We start from the raw sequence: 22,615 nt of genomic DNA on the forward strand, positions 1-22,615 counted from the left end.
TTTGTTTAATGCTACTACTTATGATATCAATAATAGTGTTTTCTTGTAAAGTACGTGCTTGACTTTGCAATTGACAATACAAATAATTACTAAGAAAATGGCCAACACGATATCATAACGAATCACTTTTGTTCTTTATTTCACATTACTTATTTATAACGGAACGTTTCTTACTCAGCCTCTAGACACAACAATACGTACCTAAGCAAACCGAAACTAAATGAGCTCTACATTTTTATTAAGTCCCTAAAATCTCATAACACAGCGTATAATCCTTGGGACTTTAAAATTTCGAACAGATGTGTTGAGTTCATTAAGCGATTTCATACTATAAGGACTCATGTTTTTGGTACATTTTGTACGTAATTTTTGGAACTTTAAAACAAAGTTGTGCCATGCAATTGTTTGTTATCGAAAACAGTCCATGTTGTCGCGGTAGCCATAACCACCCTTTGTGTAAACTTGCGTAAGACGATGTGTGTGGTAAGTTTTATAAACATAGATGCGTTATTAGTTGAAGATATTTGTTTCTTGCATACTACAATATAGGCTTATATTTTTATGGTTTTACTACTTTATATAATATATGTATATTATTTATTATTTAGGATATTGGGTAAAAAAATGTCTGTTACATCTTGGTTTATTTTTATTATTGTTAATTACCCAGTACAATTTTGTAATTTCTAGATAGAACGGAAACGATTATAGTGAGTAATGGATATTTATATTTTTATTTTTATTATCTATAACAACTTCATTAAGTGTCTTTCGTGATGACTTAAATTATATGTAATTCTTCGTATTCGTACCTATATATAAAGATTATTATAAATCGTTGATATGTTATCTTTTTATCATTACGCATACGAAATGTAAATGAAGGAAGTCATGTGCTATAATATAACACTACTACTACTATAATATATAACTTTGTATAACTACGAAGTTAATTAGAAATTGCGAAGTAAGCTGAGATTATAGGCTATTAGGAAAGATATTGAGTAGGTTGTAATACTTGTAATCATCGAATCAAAGTTGGATTGTTTGTAGGTACACATTATATAAGTAACAAACTGACACTGAAGTTAGACAACACCATACAAATGGCTCATCGTTAATGTTTACAGTTAATGGGTTGTGACATTAAAATCACTGGTTGAGTGTCCTACATCTTAAAAAGGACCTAAGAGGTGTCAAAGTTAAAACAACTCTCCAGAGAGAAGGTTGCATCTCCTTTGTCAAAACATGGTTGAGCCGACGACGCCAAGGCGCAAGAGAACCTGTGACACCGACACCCCAATCTCCCCCGCCCCTACGAAATCCCCAAATAATACGTATCTATTAGAGCGTATATCTCCGATTCGCTTAAGTATTCCTCAAACATGAAGATAGTCGACGAAAAATTCGAGTGGAGAAAATATGTATGGCAGCAGCGGTATGCGAGGGGGTAATACGGCGGGTGTGGGGCGCGGGCGCCCCCCTCGTTCGACAGTTAGCTTACAGCGCTCGTGCGAGGAGGACGTATTACGTGTTTTGTATTAGCGAGTGCCCGCGTGTGACTGCCCGCGCGACGCCGAGTGTTGTTTCTGTGGAGTGGAGTGTGTGCTGTGTCCTATTACAGAGTGTTGCCTAGACCATGACCGTGTGTGTTTGACCTGGGAATGTATCCAAGCGCGGGCGCGATGAACGCCGCTGCCGCCGCCGCTGCCGTGGCGGCCGCCAGGCATCCGGTGAGATACCTCACGTAAATCATCCGCGAAATCTCGTCCACGCTGCAAATTGTCCCTTATATTGCCAAAAATTCGTTAAAACACTAACAAACTGCGAATACGTGGTACGAACGCTGTGCAACCATTCCAAGCAGCTTAATAAGCCTTTTAAACTTCTCTGCGTGTTTCTGATTTGTGAAGTCTCTCTATGAAGTAATCGAAAGCCACATGTTTGTTTCACAGTATGGTCAGTCTTTAATTTAGAAAATTGAAACATTTAGTTCATTACAAAACAAATCAAGACAATTAACGCGTAGCTCGGTGCAGCGTATGTCAATGTCTATACTCATTTCTAGGTAACGATTAATTAGTCGCTCTCACTCGCTGGTTTTAACGTTAGTTGTAAAATTATTAATAACATTCTATTTCTGCGTTCCTGGTAATTTAACAAAAGACGCATTGTTTTGCCATCAACTATTTTACAAAAACGAACAATTGGGAGAAACATGCCAGCCGTAAAAATAAATGCTGAGAAATAATACAGTGCGACGTGAACGAGCAAACAAAACGGGAGAATAACGGACCCCCGCAGGGTCGGCCCGGCGATTGTCAGACACGCTCAATTATCCGTGAAATTGCTGCAAAGGATTTTATCATATTGACGAATCAGCCCATTTCCTCCTTATTCAACCTTTAACACTCCAATGACCAAAAATTAGCCGGTAAAAATATTAATACCTACTCAATGTAGCTGTAACCACAATCCCGTGGGAAGACCCACCGAAAATTGAACGTTATGGCGTCATAATAGGATTTAAATTACCCTTTCCCGGACCGCGTCTAGCCGCAAACCGCAGCGCATCTGTTGCCACGTTTCCCGACGGAGAAAATTAACCACACAATTTAAAAATCAATTTACTGCCTTGTATTTACTTTATATACTGAGTTTTAAGAGACACGTCGTAAACTTTAGTTTATTTCATCGTTTATTATAATAGCTCGAAATTACCCGAGCAATTAAAAATTAACCACTTTACGAAGCTATCTTTAATTACTTTAGTTTTAAAGTTTAAATTGAAAAGTGCAATCGAGTACTTAATTGCATTTTAAATAAGGAAAGTTGTAAAAGAAGCAATCGTATCGGGGAACGGCTGGAAGGTACTTACACCGAAGGCCGCGGGTGAGGTTCGCGCGCCGCTACTAAATAAGATGGTAATTAATATGTCTAATTAGCACCGCGCTACTAATAAAATGCGATCTGATAATGTGCTGCGATGCAACTAAACTACTGGCGTTTTGTCACCTGTTTATTTGTTATCGCTACGAACAATTTAGCCGTCCGTCACGTGATGTCCATTAAAGCGTAAAAAATATTCGCTCGGTAATAAGCAGTGCCTACAATAGCGCGAGTGGTGCGATTATTGTCGCGCATTCCCACGCGTTGTGCACACCATTTTATAAGTTTATTGTTGACATTCGTGACCACTCTATTGCGAACTCCCCTACCGTCAAACCCACTTCACAAAAGTTAAATGGCGAAGCTTTTTAAGGGGTCTCGGTGAGATGGGCATTGCGCTGGCTAAGTACAGGAAGTCGTCAGACGCATGTCTTTTGATGGATGCTTATTAGCTTCAACCGTTAATGCTCGCCTTATGAGGATTAAGTAGGCTTTTTGTAACGTGAAACTATTTGATATCGTTTAATATATGAATTTATAAATTTACGTGTTATTTAAATGACGCAAGTATAATGTTCGTTCATATAAAGATGTTATTAAGGCGGGTTTTCCATTGTTAGTTGTGGTGTATTTTTACGTATTTGTGAGTGTCATAGATGGTCGGGGTGAGGTACGGGGAGAGAGGGGTGTTAATGTAAATGCCTATTTGTCTGTTTGCTCAAAATCCGTGTCGCGTCTTAGTCAATATTGGACAGACGGAATTACCGTACGAACAAATGAGATGGCGTCTCTTCACATATTCCACGTTTCTTCAAACACCGTCGAGCACACACGCACTCGTTAACTCCGAATATTTTCCTTAGACTTTGTAGATTCTTTATCTTATTCCTTATCTCGTGTTTTTTAATGCAGCCGAGTGGTAATTTTTTAAAGGTTTGTGGCGCGAAATCGGTGTCATTAACACGAGTGATTACATGAAGGGTCCTCAAAGGAAATGTAGGTGTCTTGTCAAAGGGATTATCAAGAGCGATAAGTGGAGTGTTTGAGTCAATGTTCGCCCGAAATTATTCCCTTCATTCGTCGCGATAACGCTATCAGTTTACGCGCAAACACTCATTTGGAGTATGCAAACAATGCTTCGTCATAATCAAGATGCCATCAACGCATCCACCTGCATGGGAATTAAACAGCACATAGTTGGGTAATTACTCGACAACTACCGAACACTCTGCCAACACTTAGTGAGGATACTTAATTTCCGATGTTTAATTTTGGAAAATTAGACTTATCGTAGTAGTTTCATGGCTATGATTTCAAAAGCATTTTCGTCAAAGATTACGGCGACAAATTGAATAAAAAAAAAGCCATAAAAAATATAGAGTGACTGTATACTCTAGAAGACTTGTTAAATTTTCCAAGAATTTTCTGTCATATGACTGACCAACCGACCCTACCTACATCGGGCGACAAACGGTGTTGTGTTTCTGAGAAAATAAAATCAGCTTTCTGATCCCTGCGCTACCATATTAGTTTACTAGCATTTTTTAAAACACCACTCCATAAGGGCGTAAGCCGCACCTGAAACTTTTCCCTATTTAAGTTCTGTTTCTATATAAATAGAGAACAAATTTGTATGTGACGAGTCGACGTTAAGCCGTAGCGTGATAAAGTCAATCTCGGTGTTCAAATATTTGTGTATGCTTGTTTGGTTTGTAAGTGCGAATGGTGTTTAGATGTTTACAGAGCCGCTGAACTTGTACGCTCCGGACCAAGCTAGCTTAATACTACTAATACATTGCTGATATGGATCTTATGCATTCGTTTACCCCTCTAAAATTCTCTTTATTATTCCAAAACGGCTCATTCATTCGTTTCGAAATTTGAACGCAAATAAAAAAGAAATCGTCGCACAGGTAGACGTGGGCAGACAGACGTATTCAATAAAATTTGAAATAAAAACACGTATTTCTTTTTATATCCGTTTAAAGGTAGGCTGTTTAGTTTTGTTTTTATACCAGTCGCCGCTGGATGCGGGCCTTTCATCCGGACCCTCTACACAATAGTGCCACTCAAAAACTGTTCATTGTATTTTAATTTGACCTTTTCGGCGATAATTTATGGGAATCTTTTTTTTGTGTCGAGGGGAACGTTTACTCAGTCTATTATTGCCGTGGATTATTTTCATTCCTTTTGTGATCGATTTGAAGTTCGGATGGTCGATCTGGCAGCGTCACTAAATCGATGTATTTACTTTAATGATATACCTCGTGGGAATGTTTAAAAAAATACGAGTCTTGTTAATGAGTTTAATTAATTTTTAACACTACCCGCGTAGTTAATTAAGACGATTAAAGTAAAAAAAATTAACTTATATTACACTTTTTTATTACCTCTAAGCGGGCCATTAATTTTGCTAATAGCCTGCAGTTGCGATATTCAAAATTTAATCTTAATAATTTGTTGAATAAATCGATAATAATAGTTGTGTATTTTGTATTGGTAATGTTTACATTAAAACAGATGTTATTAATACGTTGGACGTTTGTCCATCGATCGGCGTGTTATACAATTTTATTATCGGTAACGTTTCGTTTAACCTAGTCGTAATGTTATTTTTATATGGTGATTTAAACGCACTCGTAAAACATTTTACTTATAAAGGCACTTCCACACAACATCTATAATAAATATTTTAAATACGATCTGTATTATATAAGTATCACACACCACTTCAGTGCCTTTTACGTGGTCTCGCAATGTTTCGGAGCTCTTATATGGGTATATTACAGAAAATATAATTGTTTCTCTACGTTGACAGTGTATTTTGAATTGTAACATTGTGACATTGTTACACAGTGCCACAAATTATTCTTTCCCATATTATATTACCAAATATTTTTTAATACTGATATGGAACCTTTAAGGCGGCCTTCTGGCGCTGCTCGAAGCGAAAACACCACGGTCGTGTTGGGTATCAGATATTTTGAGATAACGATGAATGAAACAAATATATAATAACCAGCCAGTCACTTTTGGACGATAACATGCAAGTTCCGGGTACGTCCCATTTGACAACTGAAGTCGTAAATTACGGGAAAAAATCGAATTAGTTACTTAATAGTATTACCGTGCTATTTTACAAATACATGAAGTGTCGCCTTGTTTTACAAGTGCATAATCCATAGGCTTTTGAAAATCAATGATGTCAACGTACTTTAGCCTCTAAGTTAAATTTTGTCGTGATTTTATGTCATTAATAAAATTAATCACCGGAATAAGTCGCTCGGCAGAAACACAAAATTTTATGAGCCTATAAATTTTTTTTTTTTTTCAAAATTCGGGCTAACTAAATTAAGGTTCTTGTTTCATGGCGCCAAGATTTTAGTACACAAATCGCATTTAAAAATGGGATAAAGAATAAATAAAGTCTATTATACTTTATTGCATTAACATGCGTAATATTTTGTTTGTATAAGAAAGAAAACCTACATATAGCGGGAATAAAAGTATCACGCATACATGAGGTGTCGGCATGCCACATGTGGTGCGGCCGCTACCGCTCAGTCGTTTTGCTTCGTTCTTATGTCGTTTTGCTCTCGCTTTCTTAGCACAGAACACGCCACTTTCAATTTACTTTTATTATTCGATCGAATGATCCGCTGATGTGAACATGGTTAAGTAATTACTACACGTCTCCCATCGAGCAGAAACAATTTTTTGTTACTTGTGTTACATAGTTGACCAAATTTATGGGAGTCTAATCGATGTGACAGATCAAGACTTTGACTATTATGCTATGCATTTGTTTAATGTGACGTTCAGTTTTCATTAAGTGTTGTAAGGAAACTAGCGATTTGTTCCTATAATGAATAATTCTCACAAACGCAAAAGGCCATTTGTATAAGAACACGGGTGCATGTGGTCATTCGTGATGTCATTACATTATTAAGCGCGATCGACCATCTCTGCGGCGAGGCGGCCGCGTTGGAGCACGACCGCAAGCCTATATCTCCGGTTGTTACATTCACTAAATTCCTGGCCACATTTTTCCCGAGCCCGATTGTCCGCAGCTCCATTTACAACGTCTACACGCCGCGCCAGTTCCTTTTACGCTTTTATTTACGCTCCTTTTATTATTTTTAAAGTCCGTTTGTTCCTCGCGCCGGCTCCGAGCGCGGTTATTTATTTTTTGCCGCCGGCCTCCCGGCGACCGTGTGTTGTTGTGTCCCTCGCTTTATTTTTATTTCGTGCTTCTTATTATGGAGTTAGTTTTTTTGTTTATTTTTTACTTTATTATTACTTGCTCGCGTGTTCACGTTGCTTTATTTTTGTGTTAAGAGGCAAGGGGTCGGCGTTTTTTTTTTGCACTAATCGAGACTCACACCGAATTATGGTCATTAAAGGATAATTTGTATTATGGTAATTTGGGATGCGTGTAATTTTTGTTTCGTGATATTAATGTTTTTGTGTTCAGACTGAGATTGATGAGTGCCGTTGTGTGCGTTGGCTCCGAACTGTTGCGTGTTAAGTTTATGCTCGCTAAACGGTGTTAAATTAAGACTTCTTTTTTCCGCTTAGAAAATAGTGTTAGCAGTCTAATTGCGGCGGTAATTGATTGCCGATGATGTATTTTCCTAATGTGCTTCTATTTTGCGCAGGGTCCTCCACAACCCGGTCAACCAATCAAGTTCACTGTCGGAGAGTCCTGCGACCGAATCAAAGAAGAGTTCAACTTCCTTCAGGCCCAATACCACAAGTAAGTGTCGACCCTCATTTTATATATGTTATGTTAACAAGAGGTATACATACCTCACCCGTTAACATTTAATGATAACATACTTAACGTACTTACATGGCATTGAGTAAAGGAAATTGTAAATTACATTTATTTAATAACATTTAGAAATTTATATTCGAAGACCTCAATGACCTTAAACAGTTTGCCCTGGGGTCGCTGAATGAGAAGGTACCGCGTTCGATACCCGGTATGACCAATTTGGGAAACAAACGTATTCTAGGTAGTACAATTCCGTTGCTCTGGTACTCGTAGTACAGGGAATTCCCTAGTCTAAAATCTGGTTTTGGAATGATAATGTTTGTAAAAGCCAATAGGAAACATCCGTTAGATCACATTTTTATTTAAATGAAATTATTATACATAATATGTAAAAATAATGGTGTAAAATCTTTCCTTTCTTTACGTTTTCATATAGGCATTTATCTATGACAATACAAATATACTCACAAATTTGGAATACCTAATAAAGCACCTCGCAAACAAAATGGTTAAACAAACGTCACAGTTAGCATTAAAAATTTTGGTCAGATTAGTCATATCGGACATTATCGTCGTAATATATCATTTACTCACTTCTTCAAATAACTGACTTAATTCGTAATCAATCACCAACCGTCAGACATGGATTGTTTCTCTGATAACAGTAACTCTGAGTTTCGCACAAAATAACATATTAAATATAAGTCATTTATCTATCTGGAACATGTTAAGCACACGTCCAAGGCTTAAATTAAACACTATTCCAGTTACGATAAGAATGCTGTCCAGCGAATTGAAGACTGTACCTTAGTATAATAAGACATGTGTGGTGACTCCATACAAACGTAACAGCGTGTCTTGTATGTGTGCGCCCTCCGCGAGCCGTGTACGGACGCAAACATTCGCATAATCATTGAACTCACGCGTCCAGAAATTGGCAGTGGATTAGAACCCAATGAACCCGTCCGGGTTTTTAACCAAAGCTCCGGGTTTAACTCATTTTTGCCTAAAATCGCGTGCGGAAACCATTATACGTGTAAAATAATACAGAAGTTAATATAATTCCGTACTTATTAGGAATTTCCCCAAAGTTAAACAGATAATTGTTTTAACCAAAAAGAGTGACAACTATAGAATATCATCCGTGCGTTGTAGAAAGGGCGAAAGCGCAATTTCAAAAAAAAATCGTGGGAGCACGTTTTAGGTCTTAACGATTGCTTTAAAATATTTACTTCCAGTTTTAAAATCCAAGTTTGGTTTCAATTAAGTTTAAGTTTTAAAATTGTATTTAAAACAGAATGTAAATATTTTAAAATTGTCGTGAAAAAATAAAACGTGCTCCCTGAATTTTTTGTGGAAATAGCTTTCGCCCTTTTATACGATACACAGACGATATATTCAAATCCATCAGTCCATTCGTCATTTACTATGGTAAACTACTGGTATGGTATGGTACTATGGCGCGAGGCGGGTCGAGACCGCGGCGGATCTAATTCCATGTATTTATATGGACGAGACACCACGAGCGCGGGAGCGAGCGCCCGTCCCGCTCCGGCTCGCTGTATGTTTCTTTAAGCAGGACGGGATTTAAAGTTTGAACGCTGGTAGGCCAAGACTTTTTGGGGTGATTTTTAGGTTAGTTTTCTACCTAATTATCGTTAGTTTTCTACCTAAATTTTGATGACAATATTATTTAAATATTGTGGAATATTATCTTGAAGTATTATTTAATATTCGAGTGTAGGAACCTGAAATATTATTTATATTTAATATTTCACCATAATTTACTTAAATAAGTAATAAAAATTGCCACCGAAATTAGGTAGAGAAAACCAACCTGGAAATTACCCTTTTGATACTTATTATAGTTATGACCTCCTGGCATAGTGCGCCTCTAGGCCTAGTGAGCCCAGATGTAAATCCAGCCCTCTCTTCAAGATGGTATTCCTGGAAATCTATTTTATATTGTTTAAAGACACTGTTAATAATATCATAATTATTATGAAATATTTACGAGGAATGAAATTTAGTAAATATATGAAATGTGCTTAAATACACGACAAGGAAAAAAGTGTTTTTTGTCTCTTTGATCTTTTAAATGTATTCATATTTAACCTGCTTGAGAGTCAGACAGTAATTCACACATCAGTCGTATTATATCAGATCAAAGTAGTTCCACGCGTAATCATGAAAAAGTGTCTTATTTACCGGTGACGAAGGTGGATATTGGAAGATTGTGAGTGTATACAAAACAAATGTTCCAATAAACGACTTAACATTATATTTCGCAGCTTCTTTCTAAGCGATTTATTAACAGATTGCAACTAAGCCTTCAAGCTATAACCCCTATAAGTATTTCAGAGGTAAATTTAAAAAATATACATTTGACATTGACAGCCGAAATTCTAATCATTCTTAAAGAGTGTATTTTTTTTAAACTTTGGCTTCTCCTTAGACTATTCCTTTATTTTTTCCATCTTTTAAGGGAATTGTAAGGTTTTTTGATACAAAAGTGCGCACAAAATGTGGCGTACGTTTTTCTTTTTTTTTTAGTGAGATCACGATTTCAGTATTGTAGTCCTTGTCTAGTGGGGAGAGTGATATAAATCGCGTGGAATGAAGCTGCTCATATAATTGTGATCGAGCTTCACGTACAGGTAAGTGCGTTTGATCGTCAATTCATTCGTCTTCTCCAAGGAGAGTTAGGCAATAAATAGTCTGCCACACTGGCCCAATGCGGGACCAATAGGGGGAGTTCCCACGTTTTCAAAGGATTGTGAACGTTCTTCGATACAGGTTTTAATGTACGCAACTTACAAATTACAGTCATTTTTTCAGATTTTGATAGAGTTCAGATTTTGATATTTAAGCTTTTATGTTATTCCAAAGATAAAAATAAAGGAAGTAAATTAATGTATGAAATGAATCAAGCACATGCAATAGTGCACGTAAGTACCTCAACCTGTGACTGCACACATTTGTGTATAAAATAATAAATCAGTAAACACAGACGATCTGGGATTCATCACCGGGTATCAAGGGCAATCCACCTGTCTCTTTGAGAGCACCATTTTACATTGTCCCGAGCATTTTTGTGACCTTCTGTTGTGAAAAAGGGGACGTTTTCGATATAAAAAACTTTAAGAGGCTTAGCGAAGATCTTGTGTTCATATAGGGAAGTAAAAATAGGGCAATAAAGTTGCAGTGAAATAATATTAATGTAAAACTACTTTACTATCTTTGTTTCTATTTGTAAATATGAAAGTGAGAAATTTTAAATGTTTCTGAGTTGTTTTAGAATTAAGTCAAAGGAGAAAAAAGTAAAAAGTTTAATGTCCAACTAAGGTGTGAGTTTTGTGTTGATTTAAAAATGGCTTATTATCTTTTTTACAATTATTCTCTCTAATCCGAGACAAAAAAAATCAGTTAAATATGAATGAAAAAAAGGTACGAATTTACAGCAGTAGGACATGTAATGTTTGTTAATAAGTTGAATCAATATCTTACAATATACCACACACGTGTCAAATTTTAAATTGTTTTATTTCAGGGTAAAGACTTCTGTCACACTCAGTACCAAAAACAAGCCAATATACGTAGTTTAGGCGAGACGTCGCTAGATGGCATTAAATCAATTTTAAATTATATGTATCTTGAAACGCGCTTTTAATGTTCTGAAAATTTTAAAAACTACAGAGTAATATTGAAGGGTTTGGTGGCAAAACCTGTTAACCTGACAATAATTTAGAGAAAAAGCTTAGACACGTTTGATCTATTGTTAAAATTTAGCAGTAATTTGTTAAAATTAAATGAAGTGGCGCAATTTCATAGGTATACGTTTCGTCTAAGACACATTTTGGTTCGCAGAGCCAGCGGAGTAGTAGTTAATTTGGCATTCGTGAGGTCGCTGTGACTTCAATACTTACTTAAATTAACCTGTAATGATTTTGTGTATTGTGAAACATATTACATTTATTGAAGAGTATCAATTATATTACCTAACCTTCAATTAATCGACCTTTCTGTGTTATGACAGTTTTTTAGAGAATTAACAAGGAAATAATTTAGGCTTCAACGGTACTATGAGCGCTAGAGTAACTGTATTCTTACAAGGAACCAAGTTTGAGGCCGGGTAATTGGTGTGGCTATCTGGTACATAATTATTATTAAATAAGAAAACATTCTGATAAAATAATTCTGGCTATAACTGGTTATAACCAGACGAAAAATAAAAAAGTGTAGGGACAAGATAGCGATTTCGTCCTACAGGATGTTATCACGTAATCGCGACGCGGTAACCGATATCACGAGGGCCTCCTTGGTCGATACTATTGCAGAATGAAGATGTTTGATATTCAATTAAGAATTATATGAAATAGGTACTGTCATGTAGCTTAATGATGTGATATTGGTAAAACTAAAAATAAACATTCTTAAATGTTCAAATGTATTCTATGTCGGTAAAAAAGTACCTGAAAGTACATCCATTAATATTTCAAATAACCAAGCTAACAAAATAAATGAATATGTTAATGCAATCTGAACTTTAATGTTTCAGTAGCACTTGAAAGAGTTTGTCCAGGGTAGTATTGCCACCTTACCTATTTCTGCCGCCAAACAGTAATGTCAGCATTACTGTGTTCCGGTTTTGAAGGGAAAGGGTGCTGGTAAAATTACAGGCACATGGGACTTGTCAACTTATGTCTTAGATCTTTGCGATTTAAAGCTCTGAGTGACACTGTTATGGTCAGTCGTGTAGCTTACTATCAGGTGCACGACTTGTTCGTCCTGTCACTTGATATTATAAAAAAACAATTAAGCACATTAGTCGCAGTCGATCGAAAAAAAAGTTTCATTGCCTATGTGTAACAATCGCGAAAATGTAAGAACTTGATATACAAATAATTGGTTTTATCGCTAAACCCAGGAATATTAAAAATTTGCCATTGGAACATCGTTGTTGTTTGATGTGGTATTTTTGGGACCTTATTCTGTCGACTAAAACAAAAACATATTTACGTATTCTCGGTATGAATTATTCAATAATTTTAAAAATAACTAGAAAAAACAAGTGTCAACGCCAAGGCGATAAAACCCAACAAGTTTGACCTACTCGCGATAAAGTATAAAATAACTGTTATAAAAGTCTTATCGGACTATAACAAGTGCTCTTTAAATAGAACATAATGTAACGTAATACTCTGGACGGAAACTTAATTATTGTTTTTTTTATGTAACTCAAACTTGTGTTACATATAAATGCTTTTAGTATTGCCATGTTACCTTTGAGCCTTTAATAATCTTAACACAAATATAATTTTTAGTGCCTAAAACATGACTGTAAACGAAAAACATTTTTAAAATGCTTCTTTTTTGTTACAACGTACTGGCTGGTACAAAATATTAAAATATGTTCCCGTTTGTTTCAGTTTAAAATTGGAATGCGAAAAGCTGGCTAGTGAAAAAATTGAAATACAAAGGCATTATGTTATGGTAAGTTGCACTTTTCATTTCTGCGTAGAACGCACGCACGGCCACACGACAAACACTACCATATCTTATTTAGATAATGCAAATTTTAATTTCGCAAATTTAAACACTGTCGTTTGAACGAAAGAAGTATTAATTTCCAATGGATGTTTTGAAAGTTTGAATGCGCTATAACTGTGGCTCACCGTACTCACGACTTTCAACTATCACGTTTAGTTTATGCCAACATTATTTTAAATATTTCTAACGATTTATCTAATGTTTGTATAAGACAGCCGTGATCGCTTCATGAATGTTGCAGCATTAGCGCATACAGACATGTTATTGTGTTGTAGCTGGTTCAACGGTTAAACACTTTGGGTCGTATTCTAGAACTCTAATCAATGATCAAGTCAGGACTTGAGTATGATTTAAAGCACTAGAAATCATACTCTAGTCCTTGCCATTAGGGTCGTATTTCCAGTGCTTGAAATCATACTCAAGTCTGCTCAAATCCTGACTTGAGCATTGATTAGAGTTCTAGAATACGACCCTTTGAGTATCATTCGAGAAGGGGTTGGGTTCGATTCCCGATTAAATCTGAACTTATTGTTACTAAGCACTGTATGGTACTCCCAATACAGTCGCCTGCATGCCATTGTTTACAAGTAGCAAAATTAAAAACGGAATAATCTTAATCATTTGTCGAATTATTACAATATTTGATCCATTAAACATTTGCAAATAATGCTTCATGTTCACATTCAATTACAGGCGACTGTACTCACAGTTAATTGGTCACCATATAATTGGTGAAATTGTTTGCCACATAATTATATTTATTAATGAAATTTAAATAATTAATTTAATAGTACATAGTAAAAAATTAATACTGTACTCTTAGGCTCAATTTACATTGCGGCGGAACGGAATGGAAGCCAATTTTTGTAACAGTATTCTTATGCGGTCGCTGGAATGCTCGAGGATTCCGACGTAATTGACGCTTCAATTCCGTTCCGTTCCGCCGCAATGTAAATTAAACCTTACAGTCAATTTAACGGTTCAAATAGATGGATTAATTTAATGGTCAAATAGAGATGTCCTACCAGTTATAAAATGCGTTCGAGTGTGAAGCCAATAAATGTGTCCTTTTGTTACACCCGCATCACTATTATTAACAACCAATAGTCCCACCCGATCATTATTAAAAGATAGGGCCGAATAATAAAGCTCTTTGTGTTCATACGAGCGTAATAAAAACGAGCTGCATTCCGACTGCAATTGAACTGCAAAATGAATTTTATGTCATAATATTACAACCTAAATACAATGTCCCTTCCCTGAGTAAGTGTCGTAATTAGGCAATGTTTACAAGGGCAAGTTGTCGCACCTGTAGAATGTAAGTGACCCAACACAAAATCCCATGAAAAAATTCAATGGTTTGAAGCCAGCTGAACCAACGGAATTTTTCTTTGTTTAATCTTTGTATCAATAATAACCACAAAGTACTGGAGTATTACAAAAAAAATACATAAGTGTCATTTTAGTAAAAAACACATAAAAAATATTATTAAAATACATAGACGTCAAAAAACTTGCACTGTATGGTTCATTACAATTTTAAAACTCACACTCGGAATGCAGTTCGTGTGAATATATCTTTAGAGGTAGCCCCGTGTTAAGTAAGTGCAATGTATCAATATGTTTCTATACATGTCGCCATCTCACCATAGAGAACATAATGTCCCATACATATGAAGTCATGTATTTATTACGCAGCCGATTACTTACCAGCTCGGCGCGGCGTTCTACAAACGTCTGTTCCGTTTACATGATACCGAAAACACGTGTTTTCCGAGTTGGTTTTCTGAGCGATAAAATTCCAATGTTCCCTTGTAAAATGTATAGGTATTTTGGCATGCACTAATCCCCGCATGCTCGTTCCATTCAAACATGAATCACGATTTAGTGTAGCCAAATCGCTCGCAATTTATTTTAATACGCTCGAGAGGAAATTTTCGCGGGCATTTTTATGTGTCGGAAACACTTCTGGCTGCCGTCCAAACGCGGCTTCTGCGGATGTTTAGTCACTCGCCTCCTATAATTTGAGGAAGCTAATCTCTGCCAAAATATTTCCCTGGCACACTTTCGAATGTTTAACATTTTCACGCATTGTTGTCAACTGTAATATATTCTAACTTGTCACATTTGTGTTTCAGTACTATGAAATGTCTTACGGTCTCAATGTGGAAATGCACAAACAGGTATGTACTACTTTATTTTTAATCTTGTCGTAAATATTTAATTTCATTAATGGATTTCGTTCTCTGTTCAATTGCAAAAAATTTCTTTGACATTGTAACACATGCGTTGTATAAACTTTAAAAAAAAACCAAAGGCTAAAAGAACAACGGGAATCCATGAATGAATAAGGTTCTACATAATTTTTGTTTATTAATCGTAAAGAAAAATGTTTACACATTCCGACAAATCGTAAAACATTAAATAGGGGGAAATTTTATTAGTAGCGGTCGGCGAAGTGGCGCTTTAGGGAAACGCTGTATAAAAGTAAAAATATCATGTTATTACGCTGCGCCTGTTTGTTGGATAAAAGTTGTTTGACAGTTGCTCCAGGCGGGGGCAGCCGCCGACCAGCGTTGCCCCTTGTTTCAGGGGGAGGCTGTACCTGTCCACTTTGTTGGCGTTTTGATTTTAAAATTTTGATACACTTTTTAAACAGATTCAAATCCGTTTATCTAATATTTGTAATAACAGATTCTTTCAATTTCTAATTTTAAATGTTTTCGATATTCCAAATGCGGTCTTTGATTTTAAGTTGTCTATTTAGTTTAATGGCTTGTAGGAAAGTAATAATATTATTTGTCTAACACAACAATCCGAACGGGCGGCGGTTGAAGTAATGTTGTGACGGCGTTTATTTCAATGGAATAGAGCTGGGGTAGCTCCCCTAATGCGCGCGACTAAAGTGGAGACTGGAGACAATATATCTATGAGTTAGAGACGCTTAGTAGAATTCACAAAAAGGGGACCGCTGTTAGGGTTGACAATAACAATTCAAACTACAGATAAAAGTATAAATTATTATGTAACCAACAATAGAACATTAAGTCATACGCTGTAAAAAAATGGATTTATAAACCACGTTCAGCTAAACTTAAAACTCTGTTCAATTTCAAATTTAAAACTTAGTTCAAAATGAGTGTTTACTAATTATGTGCATAAAATCAAATAATGTATAAAGTACACATACTGTTTAACAACACAAGTTGCATATAATAATTAAATTGCATCTTGGAGTCGTTTTGCTCTCCTCAAAGTTTGTTGTTTTTTCTATTCACACGAAAGTCAAAGAGGGATTTACTGCGCGTTAAATACAAAAAAAAAGGTTATAAAAGGCAATGGTCGTATTCTCGACAACCCTGACCGCAGGAACAATAGCTATCGCTACGAATAGATATTTCATGCGCCAAGGGTTCCTTATATTAGAGGGGAGAGCAGGGTTCCGTAATCTGTTGATTTTACGCTCGCCAGCTCTCTACCCCGGTTTTTAATAATAACCGTGCTTTAACACGGCCTCAAAACAGAGCCGAAATCAATTTAAAACGCTCCAACGTCTAATAAGAAACACTCATTCGCTTCACACATTAATAATTCTCACGTGGATTTTTAACGCGAAGCACCTGTTTTCGTACTCGTGTTGTGATTCACTTCCCACCTTTGTTTTCATAAAAGCTCTTTATAAAATATATTTAAAAACGGCTTTTGTTTCTATATTACTCGTGAATCAGTACGATACCGAAGACAATTGGTTTCTGGAACTGTGAGGTACTTGATTGAATATTTGTATATATATCTAATTTGTATTTGAAGATATACTCAAAATAGTATAGCCGGCGGCAGTGTGCAATATTTGTTTAGGGTCTAGCGAACTTGCAGGCAGGGGTGATTACGAGGGGTCGCATTGTTTGCTTCTGCGGCGGACAGATGGCGGCCCCCGGCTCAATGCCTGAATGCGCTATTTAGCGTACACTGCCGAGCTTCATTGTAATGGATTATTACATTAGCACTTAACACGCTCAGTCGAGCGAGAACCAGAATACCCCTCCGACTTTGTTAACGCTTTTATACTGTTGCATGTAAGCGTAATAGAATAACAAGTAATGTTTTTATGTTTTTCTCCGGTATCACGCTTGTTCTCTGACTAGTTGCGTGACCGTCGATCGTTTTGGGTTAAACACTCAATAAAGCGAGATTGAAATTTTGGGAACTGATACGCTTTTTTTCAAGTTCCATTGAACTTGTGACGTTTCAAGGTCGTGGTTGATCTTTTTGATGATTGTAGGCGGTCTAAAAGAAGTGGTGCGATACAGTTTCGGTAATAAGGTCGATTTTGTGTCGTGTTGTGCGCGCGACGACTGCTCGCGTCGTGACCGCGCCGCGTTACGGCATGACCGCGTCTAACGCGCGTTTTCCGCTCTTTCTGACGACGACTAATTGCTTAGATTTTCTTTTGTTAGTCGCGGGCTGGAGCGTAGTGCGGCCGTGCCGAATCGCATCTACTTACGCCGTGAATTGATTGTTTCGTCTTTGTGTGGCTGTATCGACACGGAGACTCATTGTTCTGCGCGAAGCTATTATTCACGCCCGAGCTGACTTTCACGCTGTCGATTATTGCAAAAGTTTCCGAGTTTAGAACCGGTCGTTGACTACGCAAATTGTATTTATGCTTTTCATCTATACATATGCTAAACGCACCTTACAATTGTACAATGAGTTATTGAGCCATTAAAGCTGTCAGCATGTGGTTTAATGCACGAAGCGGTCTATGGGTTGTGCTCTGTTTTAATCAAGCTAAAAGCCTGTAATCACAATGACATAAAGCATATAACACACCCTAGGAGCGTTTATAACTCTTATAACACATTCCCAAACCCACGCATCACTTAACACAGCGATAAAAAAAGAGTTATAATGAAAGTCAATAGCTGAAATGTAATAAATTAATAACGGTGGAGTGATTTCATGAAGTGTCACTGGGGAGACAATAGGGCTGTGTGTGCCGATAAAATACTTTGTCGAGGTTTACGAGCACCCCCTTCTCTAGAAGGGTGTGGAGGGATGCCGTGCCTCATCGACAGATGACGCACATAGGTTCTCTCAATATTTTAGAGATTTTTTCATTGACACAATATTGCTGAATATTCTAGTAAACGTAAGTACCATCATCCGACAAATGGTTTCTCTTTTAAATACCTAATATGTAGCATTGTCTTCTTTGATTTCTTTATTTGAGTTCGTTTGACACGTCATTAATTATATTATATTCGCTACTCGAATATTTATAATTACAATCGAAAATAAAAAGTGCGTTTTCCAATAATTTGTCAAATTCCTGTTGTGGAATAAAAATAAAAAATTAGAAGGAAATGTAAATTCTAATTTCTGTTTCTAATTAATTTGTCAAAGTAATCGGAAATTGACGACATCCGTCAATCGACATCAAATTAGCATAACAAAATTGAAATGCAATCAAAACGTAACGCAATTCAATCTCTAAGCATCCAACATCTAACTCGAATCACGCACAGTGTAAAAATCAATCTGAGAGTGCGACCGTGGCTGTGCGTATAATTTAATAATTTAGGGTTATTTCGACTTCGTGTCGGCTGCCCCTCGTCTCTAGCCTTGATGTACTCAAATTATTCATACGCGGGAGGAGGTTTGTTTGCCGGCGTTCTCTGTGCAGTGGGGTGCGTCACACCCGCCGCCGCCGGCTCTCATTGATAAAAACAGAGCACGTGCCGATCTGCTTACCTACTATTTATAATGAAACTGGGGATTTCACTGCCTCTAAGCCTCTAATCCTATTTGCGTTCAGCTTTATTCCATCAAACAACAGTATTTGCAATGTACCAATAGCACGTAGGATATCTACTTGGCATGTTAACAATTAGCCCTTATCAATTCAGACGTGTAAGTTAACGCATCAATTTACGAATACCATAATTTCCTCAACCTTATTACTTTACTGATTAAGTGTTAAATCAAACAGGATCGGTTTTATCTTAATTATGTTGTAATTAAAATTGTTGTATCTAATCTGTTTAATAATCGCTCAAAGTCGGATAATTACTTGAGCTATAATTTGATCGGAGATATGCTTAATATCTCGCTATAAACGTTAATTGTTGTTTATAGAGCATGTTGTTATTTATTAAATTATAGACAATGGAGATAGGTAGAGTGTACCGTAGCGTGTCGGTGCCGGGGCGTTATCAAATTACGAGTAGCGCTGAGTGTTCACATCAACGTGCAGCCGTCGTCGCGTCGCGAAGGGTCCCATATAATGGGCGTACTATCTCAAACATCTACACCAGGATGTACAGCATTGTAAATTGTCTAAACGAACGCAACAACTCACAATGAACGCTCCGTCGCCCCTCACTTTAAAAGCGAAATTATCTCTCCATCTACAGGGTGCGTCACGCGGCAGATGGCGCTTGCAATAAAACCACTAAACGCGATATCGCTCGCTCGCTGCCCCTCGCTTTATTATTTGATCGGGGAGCCAAATTAAAGGATTTGCTGTAACCCCTCGCTGGCGACCCTCGCCCGCCAACAATCACCTCTGTATTAAGTCTAATTGTGTTTTCAAATTCGACCCCTATAACGCCAGGGGACGTGGTGTGCGCCATGTGAAAAAATAGGGCGCATTCGCCCTCGTGGCTTTATTAAATTCGCTCACACAGCTCGCTCTGCAGACTTAACGTTTCATTTAATCAAAAACGGCGAATAATTTACTGAATCAATGTTCGTGCGCGTCGAGTTTTCCCCTGTAATGCGTGGTCGTGAACACTCGTGACTAATAAACAGTTTTATTGCTGGCCCAAACCACGCAATGAAACAACGTAATAATATGTGCTCGCTGCCAGCTATCTGATACCCATTAATCTCGCTATCATGTTCTTATTCCTGTAGTGATACATCATTGGATTTTATTACAAGTGTCTATCTTTCGATTGATGTTTTTATATCTTTTATCGTACGTACGTTTAGTTATTAAGTATTATCATCGTCAATGCTAAAGTATTATTTGACAGTTAATAAGGAAATATTATTTTTAGCCTCGGGCTGTATAAGGGGGCGAGTTTCCAGTAGTTAGTTGTCGGATCCCCGCGCTCGTTTAACGTGATTCTCGTTTATTTCTCGCCCCTCCGGCTCCAGCGTCGGCGGCGCGAAACTAATTACTGAATACGGCCCCGTGCAGGCCTTAATTGCACTGATTGAGACACGGATATTGATTTCGAAACTGTTTGCGTTGATGCGAGTACTCGATTTGTAGTGACGGCTGCGGCTTGCGCCGGCGGCTGCATCGAGCGGCTTCATGAATAATGGACGGCTTGTTCGCTCTTTGACTCCTCATTTAAAACAGACGATTTCTATTCGACTGGTAAACTCGACGCCTATGACTCACTCGTTTTCCATTCGCTGTAATAGCCCGTAAAATTACAACGCTACTCGCTGAAGTATTTGTAGAAGTGTTTTCCTTGCATACTAAAACAAACGGCATTTTGTTAGCAGCAATTATTTTAATTGTGTCGTCGACAATTTCTTTTGGGTTAACTTGTTGCCGTGTTACTGTATTGTTAAAGCAATTATACATTTTCGAGCTGAACAAGTAAACAAGGTAACAAACAACGTAACATAATTTAACGGAGTCCATAAAATGTCGTTAACAATCTTAGACACGTTTATAAGACGGGAACATTAAACTGGTGGCATTAAATCTCGCTTACATATCATGGAATAGGCAACAGTTGTACTGTTGGTGGGCTGTTCTATTCAAATAGAGTGAAACAAAGCAAATAGGGTGAAGGGGTAACAAACGGGGGGCCGTACCGCCCGAGCTACACTCTATTGACTGAAGCCCTCGCAATCTGACAGTTGTTACAATACGCCGCACGAAAATTGAAGTGTAATTTTTTATTGTTGGAAAGTGTTTTCGAGAAAGTAACTTTTGAAAAGGTTTAATTGGAATTTGTTCGTCCATTTTAAAAGAGTAAAATTGCTAACAATTTTGTTTTTTATTAACTTTGTGTTGTGATTTATATGTTGGAGTTCGTTTTTATTGTTTATTTTTATTGACACAGAAAATTATATATTGGGACTGCGCACGATTTTGCGTTTAAAATGTCATCAGTTGTTCTGATACATTTATTGTTTGTTCTGTATTTTCAATCGACGCTAAAAGCTTTAACAACGTCAACTATTCGATATTTACGTCTGTTTTCGCTTACATTTTAATATTACTATTATTTTCATTGTATAATCAAGTGCATGATAAAACTCCATGCAAAAAATGACTAGTAAATCTGACGCGTTTATAACGCACGTGACGTCTCATCGGCAACATTCGGAGGGGTCGCGCTTTATACCAGCTGTATAGAATATTAATTCATATCGCTAGGGAGCTACAAAGAGGGTCGTCATGGAATTTATATTAAATGCTTAGGACTTAAAAGAGAAAATTGGGGATCAAATCTGGCTAGGCTACGAGGGAAATCTTTTCCCTTTCATTTGTTTTCATTTTTAAATTGTTCTTTCGATTTTATGGCTATGTTGGTACTATGTACGTTTTCTATTGTTCTACGAACGATTATTCTAGCATTGTTAATGTAAGTGCTCTGCGCTGAAATATGATAATTAATTAACATATTCCGAAATACAAATTAATAATTATTTACACAGCTACACAACACGTTCTAATGATATTCCTTAAATTTAATTAATTGATAATTTAAACTATAAATTAATTAAGAACGGAGCGTTGGCAATAAAGTACCTTCTTCTTGGAAATGAAATTGTTTTTTTCGGATCTAAATCTGGTTGTTTTTTTTCTAACACATTTCAACGTTTCGTAATGCCAAACTCGATACAGAGACCAGAATGTTGGTTTGTTTGAAAAAACAAAAACAAATATACGCTATTTAGATCAGAAAAATTGTTTTATTTCAAATGTGTAACAATCGCGAAAGCTTAAAAACTCGATGTCTACTTTTTGTCATCATACCTTCTAGAAAACGCATTACACATCAGCATTTGTCAACAAAAATAATTTCTTAGCGCTGTCAGCACTAAAACCATACAACATTTCATTACATTACCCCTATCCATAACTTTTGAATATTGAAGAGCAGCACTACAGCATGATAATTGCAGCAGATGACACATTGAATAATAAACAAGCCGACTCCATAATGGCGAGGCATCAACTATTGAAGCCCGTACCGCATTTAGCATACTTAATTAAGTCTTACTTAGCTACGGAATAAGTTCAGTCACGTCTCATCTGGTGTGAATAGGGTCTTTATATTAAAAACAAGACGCAGTGTAAATTTTTGATCACAGCTCGAGATTATTGCCTGTAGCATAAAAGATAGGGCTTATACTGATCCTTGG

The 22,615-nt window shown here is 36.8% G+C and overlaps 1 protein-coding gene across 1 annotated transcript in view; it reads left to right on the top strand.

Moving 5' to 3' along the window:
• Positions 1–1,504: 1,504 nt before the first annotated feature.
• Positions 1,505–22,615, top strand: part of LOC113234950 (protein groucho-like) — an 82,098-nt gene continuing 60,987 nt past the window's right edge. Inside the window, exons 1-4 of the mRNA XM_026470477.1 lie at positions 1,505–1,733; positions 7,548–7,645; positions 13,096–13,159; positions 15,355–15,399. Coding sequence (XP_026326262.1) covers positions 1,665–1,733; positions 7,548–7,645; positions 13,096–13,159; positions 15,355–15,399 — 276 coding nt within the window. The 5' untranslated portion in view covers positions 1,505–1,664. The remainder of the gene's footprint in view (positions 1,734–7,547; positions 7,646–13,095; positions 13,160–15,354; positions 15,400–22,615) is intronic.

Source organism: Hyposmocoma kahamanoa, unplaced genomic scaffold, assembly GCF_003589595.1.
Source record: "Hyposmocoma kahamanoa isolate Upper Pololo Valley unplaced genomic scaffold, ASM358959v1 86, whole genome shotgun sequence".
NCBI lineage: Eukaryota > Metazoa > Arthropoda > Insecta > Lepidoptera > Cosmopterigidae > Hyposmocoma > Hyposmocoma kahamanoa.